The 14,118-nt window shown below is 41.7% G+C and overlaps 1 protein-coding gene across 1 annotated transcript in view; it reads left to right on the forward strand.

Annotated features, from left to right (window-relative positions):
• The first annotated feature begins 31 nt into the window (after nucleotides 1-31).
• KIN (Kin17 DNA and RNA binding protein) overlaps nucleotides 32-14,118 on the forward strand; it is a 25,751-nt gene continuing 11,664 nt past the window's right edge. Inside the window, exons 1-6 of the mRNA XM_003786825.3 lie at nucleotides 32-236; nucleotides 4,239-4,333; nucleotides 8,274-8,317; nucleotides 8,402-8,524; nucleotides 10,021-10,202; nucleotides 13,439-13,487. Of these exons, the coding sequence (XP_003786873.1) occupies nucleotides 123-236; nucleotides 4,239-4,333; nucleotides 8,274-8,317; nucleotides 8,402-8,524; nucleotides 10,021-10,202; nucleotides 13,439-13,487 (607 nt within the window). The 5' untranslated portion in view covers nucleotides 32-122. The remainder of the gene's footprint in view (nucleotides 237-4,238; nucleotides 4,334-8,273; nucleotides 8,318-8,401; nucleotides 8,525-10,020; nucleotides 10,203-13,438; nucleotides 13,488-14,118) is intronic.

Below are 14,118 nucleotides of genomic sequence, written 5' to 3' on the forward strand. Positions count from 1 at the left end.
TTCCCAGGCCCCTCTCCTTCCGCCTCCGCGGTGGTATTTGTCCCGCCCACACCCGCCGGCCCAGTTCCGCTTCCGGTTAGCAGGGCGGTGGACTCCGGAGAGTGGTTACTGTGGTGGTCGCGATGGGAAAGTCAGATTTTCTTACTCCCAAGGCTATTGCCAACAGGATTAAATCCAAGGGACTTCAGAAGCTGCGCTGGTATTGCCAGATGTGTCAGAAGCAGTGCCGGGACGAGGTAAGTGGGCCCGCGATGGCCCCATCCCCTAGGAGGGCCCCGGTGGGAATCCAGGTTCTAGTCCCTGACTAGGGGGCTCAGGGCGCGGATCTCGGGTTCCAGGTCTTGAGGCTTCTGGGGTCTGCAGCGGGCAAGTCCACTACTCAACAGTAGAGACGTCCTTCTCTACAGTCCTGTCCTAGCGACTACCTCTGGTCTTTGACACCTCCTTCCTCCCAACTTGCCCCACCCCCAGGATGGGGGTCAGAAAAGGTTTTACAGCCTCCTGGGGGCGCGAGTAGTGCAGTGCACATCCAGACGGCGACAGTCGTCATCAGTGACTTGTCTTGGCTCTTAGGAGAATCGCAATGATTAGGATACACACCCCTTTTGAGAAAAAGGAAAATGAGGTTGTTCCACAATACTTAGCTAACAAGCATTTAATGAGCACCTACAATGTACCAGGCCCAGAATGATGTGGTGGTTAAGATTATAGATTTATCTCGAGTCAGACTGTCAAAATTAGGAAGTCGAATCGCGCCACTTATTACTAGCTGTGTGTTCTCGGGCAAGTTGTTATTGCTTACATTCCTTTTGCTTGTTTACTTATCTGTAAAGTGGGAATAATAATTGTGCCTACTTGTAGGATTGTCGTTGAGTTTGACATGAGTGAAGCAGATGTAAACTGGCTCAAGGGATCTGTGGGCAGATCTTGAAGACCTAGTATGCTGTGCTGTGGAGCTACACTTTTCTCCATTAAAGAGGTGGAAGATGAACGCTGTTGAAATGAGAGCAGGCCAGTCATGTGATCATATTTTCCCCTGGAGAATGTATCTGCTAGGGGTGAAAGAACATTGAGGAAATTGGACTAGTCATTGCCTAATGTCTTAGTGGCTTAGATTGCTATAACCGAATATCATAAGACTGGGTGATTTAATTGACAAACTTTATTTCTAAATATTTCTGGAGGCTGAGAAGCCATCGGAACTGGCCTGGTCAAATTCTGGGGAAGCCCCTTTTCCTGGTTTGCAGAAAGCTGCCTTCTGTGTCCTCAGGAGGTGGAAGGAGTAAGCTCCAGGGGCACTAACCCATCATGTGGGCTCTACCCTCAGGGCCTCATCTAAACCTCCTGACTTCCCAAAGGTCCTGCCTCCTAATGTCATCCCCTTGGAGGTTAGGGTTTCAATATTTTGAATTTTGGCAGAACACAAACATGTAATCCATAACACTCAAATTTAAAACACTTGAAATATTTTGCCATGTTTACTTTATAAAAAAATATTTTAAAGTAAATTACAACCATCAGGATATTTCAGCTCCAAACACTTAAATAGGCGTGTCTAAATTAGGAGGACGCTTTCCTACATAACCATAATGTGTGTCATCAACATAACAAAGTTAATAAAAGTCCTTCTGTATTCTCTAATACACATTCCATGTTCACATTTCCTCTATTGTCTCCCAAGTGTTTCTTCAAGATCCAAGCTGAAGGCATGAATTGGATTCGGTTATTAGGATTTTTTAAAAGACATAAAAAAGACTTTAGTTTTTAAAATAGTTTTAGGTTCATAGCAACCTGGAACATACAGAGACTTCCTATATAGACCCTTCCCTCAAAGGGCACCCTCTCCCCTATTGTCAAATCCTGTGATAGGGTGATATGTTTGTTATAGTGGATGAATCCACATTAACACATCAGTGTCACCCAAAGTCCAGAGGTAGGTTTCACTCTTCGTGTTGTCCATTCTATTGGTTTTGACAAATGCATAATGGCTTGTATCCACTATTACAAAATCTCACAAAATAGTTACATTAGCCTCAAAGTCCTCTGTGCTCTGGGTTATTAAGACTTCATTCTAACTTTGATTCTTTCTAAATTCTAAATCTAGAATAGAACCTGTTCCTCTCTACCCTTTTTATCTTGACATTGCCTTGCTGTGGGAACTCGGCCAGTTACTGTCCTGTACCATTCACGCTTTGTTGAATTGTTTTCTTCTGGTCCTTTTTGCCTTCATCTTCTAGCTCTTACATTGGATCTTTGCCAAAAGGCCAAGAAGCAATTCCTCTAACTCTTACAGTTTTTGTCAACTGGAAATGAAATCCGAAGGCTTAATTGGGTTCAAGTTAAACATTTGGGGGAAAAATACTTTATAGTTGCTCTTGTACAGATTAATACTTTGTAGTATTCTTTATAGGAGATCTGGTCTGTTTCACAGTGCATCGTGTAGTGAAGTCGATAAAATATGGTAGGGATAAATTGAGTAAAGGTGACCGCCTATAAAGTAATATTGAAAAGTAATATTTTCTCCCTTGTGAGAGCAGTTGACTAGTAGACTGATATTTTGAAATCATGCCCATATATCTGGTTTCCTTAGCATTCTTGTTTAAGTCAGTTGTTTTATTAGGATTTGCAAAGTGGTTATTTTTCTAATTATTTCAGCATTTATTGTGGGCTGCCATTCTTTTTATTTTTTGTGTGAGACTGAGTCTCACTCTGTCACCCAGACTAGATTACAATGGTATAATCACAGCTCACTGCAACCCCCAACTCCTAGGTTCAAGTGATCCTCTTGGCTCAGTCTCCAAGTAGCTAGGACTACAGGTGTGCTAATTCTTTTTACTTCTTGTAGCGAAAGGGTCTCACTTGCCCAGGCTGGTCTCCAGCTCCTGGCCTTAAGCAGTCCTCCTGCCTTGGCCACCAAAAGGCAGAGCCACCCCACCAAGCCATATCTTTTGTAAAAGTGAGCTTTTGTGCATCAATTAAGACTATTTGCTTATTCTGAAATGCAGTTCTTGGGGGAAGGGAATAAATGATTATTTCCTTTCATTACCAGTTTTCAGAGTAAGTCTCTTTGGTGGTTCTGGGCCTGTTTGCTCTTAGCGTTCATTTCCCTTCCCTATCTGGGAGGGCATCCAGGGGGAGGGCAAAGTTGAGCCCTACAAATCCTTTACCTTGTCTTCTGTCTACCCAGATTGGAAGACTGAGGAGGAGAAAGGTTGGAGCCAGAGTATTCCCCTCCCCAATCTACTCCTGGACTTCTAGAATTTAATAATATTATTCCTTTTTCATTTTATGGATTTATTTTTCAATTTATGGGAAATAATACTGATTTTTTATGAAGTTGATACCAACTTTTCTTATACAATAAATTTAAATAATAACTGTGACTCTTCCAGAGAGTACCCAGATGAGGTAAAAATTATAAGGGTGGTCTGTGGACTAAAGATTGGGAAACTACTTCAAGTGAGATTGAGTGGAAATCAGGACAGTGGAAATGGGATTGAGCAGAGGGACGGGAAATGAGTTATTAGGAAGGCTGAATAGATTTACTGGCAAATTAAATGCAGAAGAATTAGAAAAAATCTCGGATGTTGCCCAGTGTCCTGGGCTCAGTGATTGGATATGAGATGGTTCACTGACATAGGGGATGCCGGAGAGGTGTATTTTCATATCTATTACTTGTGAAGAATCAGGTTCAAATAGTGAGTAGAAAACATAGATACTAAGTCAAAACTTTTATGTGTTTTTACAACCATCTTAAAAAGTACAGATTTAATCAGTTGAACAAGGTAACATGCCACAGTACATTTTGGATAATGAACTGAAGCAGAGTGAAAGTAGTTTGGGGGGTGAAAATTCACTAATGATCCATCTCACTCCATTATAACACTGTGTGAAGAAGGTGCTCAATAAGAATCCGTGAACTCGAGAACGAGAAGAGAAATCACTCTTCTGTTACCGTGCCTGGTGATGTCTCTCATTAATGCCTGTTTCCTACAGCACGACTTTGCCGTCTCTTTGATCTCAAGGATTATTCGTTGAGTAACAGAGTTGCAAAGCTCCACTTCATAAAATATTTTAAAAACCTGATAGGATAGTTACAACTAGTGATTTGATTATTATTTTTTTTTACAATTTATCATCAAAGAGTAGATTTGGGGGGTTTAATTAAACACCTCTATTTAGAGTCCATTTTCATAACCTAAATCAGAATTTAACAACTGCCTTCACATTTTTTGTAGAATGGCTTTAAGTGTCATTGTATGTCCGAATCTCATCAGAGGCAACTCTTGCTGGCTTCAGAAAATCCTCAGCAGTTTATGGATTATTTTTCAGAGTAAGTAACTCAGGGAGCTCCTTATCCCATAAGCTTTATTCAGTTGGATGTTTAATAGATGGTTAATATTTTATTTGAGGTTCTATTATTTCTTATATATTAACATGATAACTATATTCTCTGTGTGTTCAGTTTTTATCTTGTGAATTTTTCGTAGTATGAAATTGTTATAAAACAGTTTCTCACAGTGTAGTTCTTTCTTTCATCCACTTAAAACATACGAGACTTTTCTTTCTGCTAATCCACTTGTGACTAATACAGGGGCCCTGCAGGCAGACTCCCCAAAGTCAAGCCCCTTTCCCCTGTGTGCCTCTGGATGATCTTCTTAGCTTTTCTGTTCTTTGGCTGCTCATCTGTAAAATGGCACTAAAATAGCAACCTCTTCCCAGTATTCTTGATTCTCTGTAGGGCTTATATAAAGAATCATTGAGTTAATACTTTTCTTTTTGAGATGGGTTTTCATGCTCTTGGCCTCAAGTGATCCTCCTGCCTCAGCCTCCTGAGTAGCTAGAACTATAGGCGGCTGCCACCATGTCTCAATCTTGCTCAGGTTGTTCTCAAACTCCTGAGCTCAAGAGATCTCTCACCTGGGCCTCCCAGAGTGCTAGGATTATGGTGAGCCACTGTGCCCAGCACTCTTAAAAATTACTGGAGACCCCAAAGAGCTTCTGTTCATGATAGTTATATGTGTCAGAACTTAGAAATCAAAACTAATTTTAAAAAAAGTCAAAACTGAGACATTTTAAAATATATATTTATTAGTTAATTTTAAACACAGCAGTACACTTATGTGTTAAAATTTTTAAATGAAAAGTAATTACATTTTCCAAATAAAAAACATGCTTTGTTTTTACATTTTTATGAATCTCCTTAATGTCTTACTTGATAGAAAACAATTGGATTCTCACATCTCTCTCTACACTTGGTGGCTGAAAAGCTTTGACTGATGCACAGAAGGAAAATCTAGCCTTTACATGCATGTGTAGATGGGCGGGGACAGTATTTCATAAGCTTTCCAGATAAGTTTGGATATTATTGTTTAATACTGTATCAAAACACAGTGTTTGGCAGTTTCTTAAAGATTAGCTACAATGTGGAATTTGAAACCAGGTCAGTGAACCTTCTGTGCTGTTCCATGAAAATCTGTGGGTCACATTCTACTCTGAGTGGATCTTAGACCCAGGCACAGTTTTATAACATCGTGCACTGATTGAAATATACTCTTACTGAATTTCACAGATCTTCCAAATGGTGACCCTTTTTACCCATGTTATTATATCATATTCACTAACATCAGTACTGATGCCATCAGAAACATCTTTAAACATTGGGAAGCTTGTCAGACTCTCAGTGGCTGATAGTACTGTGCAGGCTCAGATTTCATCATTGGCAACAGCTACTGTCAGTTGTCTTCCCTAATGTGACAGGCTCACTCTAATTTTCAGAAAATGTATGCCAATACCCACTGCAGTAATGACAGTCTGTATGTCACTTGTTCTTTCACATCAAGACAGTGTTCCATGAAGAAGACGTTTCAGCTCCCAGTTCAGGCACTCAGGTGCTCTTCTCTGGACATGTTGTACAGCAACAGAAGTGATTTGTTCATAATTCTCATTTCCCCACACTGAATGTTAGAAAGACATGTACTTGAGGGTTGGGTAATTCTTACTGCAGGTGCATAGTGGTGGGAGCACACTGGTTACCAGTGAGGTGTAGTATTGGTGGCCTCTGCCCTGAGTTGTGTGAGCTGCCAGCAGGCTCACCTCCTTCAGTACAAGCACCAGTGACAGTGGCAAACATCGTTTACCTATGCACCACCTAAAACCATTGGGAATACAGGGGGTTGCGTAAGCTACACGTTTAAATGTGACGCATAATCTGTAAGTCATACAGTGGGAAACCCTATTCTGGCAAGAGCTGTCTAGACCCTCTGCCTCCCACTGCGTCCACTGGCTTCCACCCCTCCTGAGAGTGACTCACACCTTTCCACCTTCATCTTCCTTGAGCTTCTTCACAGGACAACGCCCTGAGCTGTCCTGCTCCGTTCTGTGCTGGCTTTCCCACTCCTGAGGCTTTCCTCCCTCTGTGGTCTTCATGCCTTCGCACTTTCTTCCTTCCTCACCTCCTGTGCTCTGAGCTCCTGGAATGGAGGGAGTCCTTCACGGTGCTCACTCAACTGCTTTTCATCCCAATCCACACAGTCGCCACAGGTCCCATTGTTCTTTTAACCATTACATTTATGTTTGGACAGAGACGCCTCATCTTGCTGTTCATTCCTAATACCAGTTTTGAGTTACAAATTCCCACCCCTACCCCCTACTCTCCCCAGGATAATTCTAACCTGTGTTTCGAAGGCCATCTCAAAGTAACATTTTTAAAGCTGAACTCGTACGCTCCCTACCACACCTGCTTCTTGTCCAGTGTTGGCTGATAGCCATCTACCCAGACTCCTGGCACAAACCTCGAGTTCTCTTGGAATTCCCTCTTGTCACTTCTCCATAGAATGTCCTTCAAAAGTACATCCTTTCCATTCTCACTGCCAGAGTAATAGCTCTCAGCATCCTTCACCTCGAGTACGTCAGTGACTTTCTCCTGGTCTCCCAACCTGCGGCCTCGGCCCCTCCTGTACGCACTTTGTACCTTCCTGGCATTCGAAGCGCCTGGGGCTTGCTCACAGGGTGCAGGCCCCGCACCTGCTGTCTGAGACGGGGGTCTAGAGTTTGCACTTCTGTCAGCTTCTCGGGGGATGCTGATGCTACTGCCGTGGGGGCCACAACCTAAAAACCATTGTGCTCTCCTGTCCACCAGGGTTCTCTTCTAAATCACAGATTTTAACACGTTACTTTCCAAATAAAGTTAAAACTCATGTTTTGCATGACATTTAAGTTAGCACTTCCAAAATAAGCGCAAACCGTATTTTCACTTTCCACCCACACCTTCCCCTTGATTCTGTGCTACCCTTTCTCACCCTCATTTCTATCTGCCCTAAACTTTAGCCAAATTAGGTTGAGTGTCATTTTTCAAATGTGATGCTTTCACGTCCTGTGCCAGCTGAAAATGGCCTTCTCTGCCAGTTCACTTATACAAGTTTTATTTATATTTCACTGCCCATATTAAAATCATCTCTGGGCATCTCCTTAACTCTTTCTGCAACATTTTGTTGCATTTCTTTTCAATTTAACCTCCCGATATGATTAGTTCTGCTAGATTGTAACCTCCTTGAAGGTCTCAGTTTATGTTGTACTCACTTATGTTTATCCAGCTCAGAAGGACACATTAAATGACAGTTTCATGTGGAAAGGCAATTTTGTTATATAGGTAGAAGGGGGCTATAATGCCATGTTTGGCAGCATTAACAGATACCATGAAGGAGGCCAGGTGCAGTGGCTCACACCTGTAATCTCAACACTGTTAGAGGCCAAAGCAGGAAGATCACTTAAAGCCAGGAATTCAAGACTACACTGGGCAACACAGCAAAACCCCATTTCTACAAAAAGTGAAAATAATACAGGCATAGTGGCATGTGCCTGTGGTCCCAGCTGCTCTGAATGCTGAGGTGGAAAGATTATTTAAGTCCAGGAGTTCAAGGTTATAGGGAGCTATGATCTTATCACTGTACTCCAGCCAGGGTGACAAAGCAAGACCCTATCTCAGAAAAAAAAAAAAAAAAAAACAGAGAGATATGAAGGATCCTCTCCAAATACATGTTGTAGCTTGCTATGGCTGCTTTACTAAGGTAAAAAGTTTCCACTCAAAACTAACTTTTAACCTTTAATCTTTTTTTTAAACTTTAATCCTTTAAAGGTATAATCAGTTTTTAAAGGTTCAACAGATATTCATACAGATGTTTTATATTTTATTTGGGCAGTAAAACTCTGTGGTTGCTTAAATTTCAGGAAGATGATGTTTAAACTTAATGGTCTCCTTTCTTTCTTTATAGGGAATTCCGAAACGACTTTCTAGAACTTCTCAGGAGACGTTTTGGTAAACATTTTAAATATTGTACACATAATAACTTTGTTACCTTACAGTCTTCTTAGGATCAACCGAGTGGTATTTTGTTCTTAGGCACTAAGAGAGTCCATAACAACATCGTGTACAATGAGTACATCAGCCACCGAGAGCACATCCATATGAACGCCACCCAGTGGGAGACTCTGACCGACTTCACCAAGTGGCTGGGCAGAGAAGGTGAGAAGCAGAGATTGTGTGAGTAGTTGTTATGTGGCTCCACTGATGGAAGAGAGAGAAGCACCATAATTTCTATCTAAATTCATGAAACAAAGGATGCAGGGCACTTGGAAACTGGAGGAGAGGAGCAAACCATTCCAGTATTGATATGTTTATATAATTGAGTGCAAACGTTTGGAATAGTTGTTTGGACAGTGATCTGTCACTGACACGATGGTCTCCATCCTCCCAACTCCCACATTTTTTACTCCAGTCTCAAGGTATTCTTTTTTTTTTTAAGTTGCCTTTTCTTTTCCCTTCTCTAATCTTAACAGGATGAGAAGTTTGAGGTATGAAAAAGGAGAAAAATTTACTTTATTCCATTTTAGAGGAGTAAGTTTTGTTTTATATTAACAGATACCATGTATTCATTGAATATTAAATACTTAGACAGGATTGATAAGGTACAGCTGTCCCTTGGTATCTGTGGGGAATAGGTTCTGGGACCTCCCACTGACAGCCAAGTTCCCAGATGCTCAAAGCCCTGCTGTAAATGACAGTTTCTGTGTGTAACCCACACGCATACTCCTGGATACTTAAATCATCTCTAAACAACTTACCTAATGTAAAAGGTATATGAATAGTTGTTATACTATTGTTTGGGGAATAATGATAAGAAAAAATGTCTGTACTAGTTTGTTACAGACAACAAAATCGATTTTTTCCCTGACATTTCCCATCTGCTGTTGGTTAAATAATCAGATGCAAAGCCCTGATGTGGTGGGTTCACTATACTTCTTTTGTATGTTTTCCTCGTTTAAGTGTGTTGCCTTGCTGGGACAGGGGCTTATAACTGTAATCCCAGCACTTTGGGAGACTGACGTGGGAGGATCACTTGAGCCCAGGAGTTCTAGGAGCTATGATGACGCTGCTGCACTCTAGCCTGAGCAACAGAGTAGGACTCTGTCTCTTCAAAACAAAAAGTTTAAAAAAGGCTCGGCGCCCGTAGCATGGTAGTTATGGCCCTGTCCAATTGCACTGAGGGTGGCAGGTTCGAACCTAGCCCAGGCCAGCTAAACAACAATGACAACTGCAACAAAAAATAGCTGAGCGTTGTGGTGGGCACCTATAGTCCCAGCTATGCAGGAGGCTGAGGCAAGAGAAACGCTTAAGCCCAAGACTTTGAGGTTGCTGTGAGCTGTGATACCACAGCACTCTCCCGAGGATGACATAGAGAGACTCTGTCTCAAAAAAAAAAAAAAATTTGCTGCAACCTAACCATTAAAAATCGATATAATAATATTTTCTGTTTTAAAAGATAAAGAAAATATCCCACTTGTATTATCTCAATTTCATCAAGTATAAACGTGAAAAACTTACATGCCACATGAATTTGTGTGTTTGAATACGTTTGTCTTTGAATGAATCAGTAAACAAATATTCAGAGATGGAACAGTTTATATTTACAGTTTGCTTTGGATCTATGCAAATTTGTGGTGTCTGTTGCTTTTTTTAAGGCCTGTGCAAAGTGGACGAGACACCAAAAGGGTGGTACATTCAGTACATAGACCGGGACCCAGAGACGATCCGTCGGCAGCTGGAGCTGGAGAGAAAGAAGAAACAAGATCTTGATGATGAAGAAAAAACTGCCAAATTTATTAAAGAGCAAGTGAGAAGAGGTCTGGAAGGGAAGGAACAGGTGGGCAGCAGATCCTCCAACACGAGAAGATCCAAAGACGGAAAGTTTGTTGTGTTTTCTTTCTTTTTTTTTAAGCATCGCATCAAGTTTTTATAGACAGTGTTCGTAACTAAGAGAAGGCATTGCTGTGGTGTCAAAGCACAGGGTTAGAGTTGTTCTGGAGTTAAGGCACACGCCCTTCAGTTCCTGACATGCTAACTTCAGCGCTTGTGTAGTTACGTAGTATAACCTTTCTGGACCTCGGTGTCCTTGTCTCTAAATAGGGACACCACCTAATGGGACGATATGTAAACGTAATTTCCACTGATTGTAATTACAGCAATGCTGGAGGTAAATCGACGGTGTAGGGCCAGCCAGGCCAACACTTACCCAGCCGAGGGGGGATGAAGAATATTTGAAGGTACAGACAGCCCCTTAGCTGAGGGGAATGGGCAGAAACCAGGGGAGGCAAGGAGTTCAAGGGTGAGAATAACTAGGTCAAGGCGTTTATTTAAAAAAATTTGTCAGCGCTTCCTGTGTGCCAGGACTTTTCTAGGCACTGGGAACACACAGTGACAGAAAGATACAGAAAGTTCTAGCCGTTGTATGTAAGCAAGAAAATATAGCCTGTGTGTATGCAAAACTACTGTCACAAAACTCTCGCATACATCAACTAAAGTATATGGAGTGCACTAACCTTACTTGTACACACAATTCAGAGAACTTTTTTTTTGAGACAGTCTCACTGTCACCCTGGGTAGAGTGTCATGGCATCATAGTTCACAGCAGCCTCAACCTCTTGGGCTCAAGTGATCCTCCTACCTCAAACTTCTAAGTAGCCGGGACTCCAGGGGCCCACCAAGATGCCCTGCTATTTTTTTTCTATTTTTAGTAGAGACAGGGGCTCGTTCTTGCTCAAGTTGGTCTTGAACTCCTAAACTCAAGTGATCCACCTGCCTCGGCCTCCCAGAGAGCTAGGATTATAGGTGTGAGGCACCACGCCCAACCTGAACTTTTACAAATATGTGTGTGATGGGGAGGAGAGAGTGAGTCAGTGCAAGTACACGCACCTGTGTAACCGCCACCCAGCTAGAGGTACAGAAGATTTCCTTCCCTCACGCTCATCTTCAGTTAATACCTCTGCCTCAGAAGTAACCACTGCTCCAGATCCACTAGTGATTATCGATTAGTTTCATCTCTTCTTGACCTTCATATAAACGTGCTCTTTTTTGTGTCTGGTCCTGCAACTCCAGGCAGAGTGTGTGTATGATTCCTGTGTGTTCTTCACTGTTGGTGTTTCATTCTTTTTTTAAATTGATGTATCATATCCCACTTTTGGAATGTGACAATGTATTCATCCTCTGCCGAGGCAGCTCTCAGCCGTTGGCTGTTAGGAAGACAGCGGCTGTGACTGTTACTGTGCCCATCCTGTTTCAGCACTCAGTGTGAGGAGTGAGGCTGGGAGTAGCAGCAGTAAGGGTAGCGACATGGGTAAGCACCAAGCTGGGATCAGCATTGTGCCACGTTCATTAAACTTCCTGATACGTGAGGCAGTGGGTGTGTGCATGTGTGTATGTTATGGCATTACATTCATATACACACATTTTTAAAGGAGTTTTTTACAGTAAATTAAGACGGGAACAGTGGTTAAAACTGCTGCAATTATAAAATTTAAGCCCTGGCTTAAAATTGAAAGCTGTTCTTGAAAATCTCTCATCTTTTAAAAATTTAAACCTCTCTATTCAATAGAGGAAATATAATTCCTTATTATGGGAATTAAGAAAGATTACATCATGTACAGAGGAAACTAGTTTACTTTTTGAAATAACATTGTTTGGTAATGTTATAACTTAACATTATAAGACCTTCACATTATTTTGTTATACTATTCAGGAATATTTATACCCTGCCTTTTACTGTCTTACCAGTATCTACCCTAAAAGGCAGGGGCAACCCGACTATTCAGTGTGTCATTCTAGGTCTCAAAATATCAATTATTTTAAATTAGTGTTATCTTCTTTTACCTTGCTGTGTGAAATACTACTTGGTTGTTACCTAAGAAAAGATTATTTTAGCTAGATCTCTCAAGAATTTTTTTTTCATTTTGAGACAGAGTCTCACTCTGTTGCCCAGGCTAGAGTACCATGGCTGCAGCCTGGCTCACAGCAACTTCAAACTCCTGGGCTGAAAAGATCCTCCTGCCTCAGCCTCCCAAGTAGCTGGGACTATAGGTGTCTGCCATGATGTGTGCCTAGTTTTTCCTATTTTTAGTAGAGATGGGTTCTCATTCTTTCTCAGGCTGGTCTCTAACTCCTGAGCTCAGGTCATCCTCCCACCTCAGCCTCCCAGAGTGAGCCACAGTGCCCAGTGAAGAACATTTTTTTATTAGTAGAAATTACAACTAGTATTTAAGAAACACTTAGTATGACAGGTGCCTATGCTAAGTGTTTTCTCTTTATTGTCCCATTTACTTCTTATAAGAACTCTAAGCATATCCATTATCCCAGTTTAAAGAAAGAATAACTGAGGCTTTTAGGGAGATGATGAGGCTGACGGATTACAAAGCCAAAGGGCTACAGGATGGATTTCATACATGTGATTTTATTCGAGTCTATTCTTTTTTTTTTTTTTTGAGACAGAGCCTCAAGCTGTCCCCCTGGGTAGAGTGCCGTGGCATCACAGCTCACAGCAACCTCCAACTCCTGGGCTCAAGCGAGTCTCCTGCCTCCGCCTCCCAAGTAGCTGGGACCACAGGCACCTGCCACAACGCCCGGCTATTTTTTGGTTGCAGCCGTCATTGTTGTTTGGCAGGTCCAGGCTGGATTCGAACCCGCCACCTTAGGTGTACGTGGCTGGCACCTTAGCCAGTTGAGCTATAGGCGCCGAGCCATTCGAGTCTATTCTAAGGCTCATAATTATTGCACTAAATCATACCATCATATGGAAAGATTTTGCTAATGCTCTGGATAAGATTCCTGAACTTTATGGCCTTATGTTTTGTTGTTGTTTCCTCTTTAAGTTGCAGCAGAAATAAAAAGGTGGGTAAACTATAGTTTGATATGGAAATCTGCTTTTCTGCCCTTTAGAATAATTATCAAGTGGAGAATATTTGCAAAGCATCTAATTAGGATATTAATCATTAAGAACTGCATCTGGGAACTGCCTTGCAACACAGGTAGCATGCCATAATTTAGGCCTATTAAATTTTGATAGCAAATACACAGTGAATCAAAACTTTCAACCTTTTTGTTTTTTAGGAGGTCCCTGTGTTCACGGAATTAAGCAGAGAAAATGATGAAGAGAAAGGTAGTTTTAACTTTCCTTTTTTGTGTGTGTATTGGCTTTGCTAAAACTAGCAATATGTCAACATGTCTGGTAACAAGACATCTGTCTGGGTTGGATTATTCTTATCCATAAAATGGAAAGGAATACTAATGAATCAGATGCACTACTGTTAGCCAAGTAACAAAACTGACTACCGTTAGCCTACATAGTAAGGAAATATCTTGCCATAATAAGAATCCCAGAAGTAAGGTAGTGCTCTATGCTGTATGGACACAAGGTAGCTGCCAACACTCCAGCCATCACAATCAGAATCAGCACAGAGAATGGCAGGGAGCATCTTTTCTGGAGTCACTATAGGATTAGGGAAACTTTTCCTGGGATACGATCCTGCCACCAGGCTTCCTTTTGAATATCATTGGCCAGATTTGTGTCACATATCCACCTTAAAAGCAGTCATGGGTTGATTGGTTTAATCAACCAGAATTTACCCTAGAGATGAAGGTGATGTTGTGTCCACTAAGCAACAGGCAAGAGATATGGATAAACCAACTTGGAGTACTGTTAGCCAGGGAAAGGGGGATGAGTGGGGAAGCAGGCAGTGTAGTCTGCCGAGATGTGGATAAACCAACTTGGAGTACTGTTAGCCAGGGAA

This window comes from Otolemur garnettii, unplaced genomic scaffold (genome assembly GCF_000181295.1).
Source record: "Otolemur garnettii isolate 467f Iridium unplaced genomic scaffold, OtoGar3 scaffold00019, whole genome shotgun sequence".
Classification (NCBI taxonomy): Eukaryota; Metazoa; Chordata; class Mammalia; order Primates; family Galagidae; genus Otolemur; species Otolemur garnettii.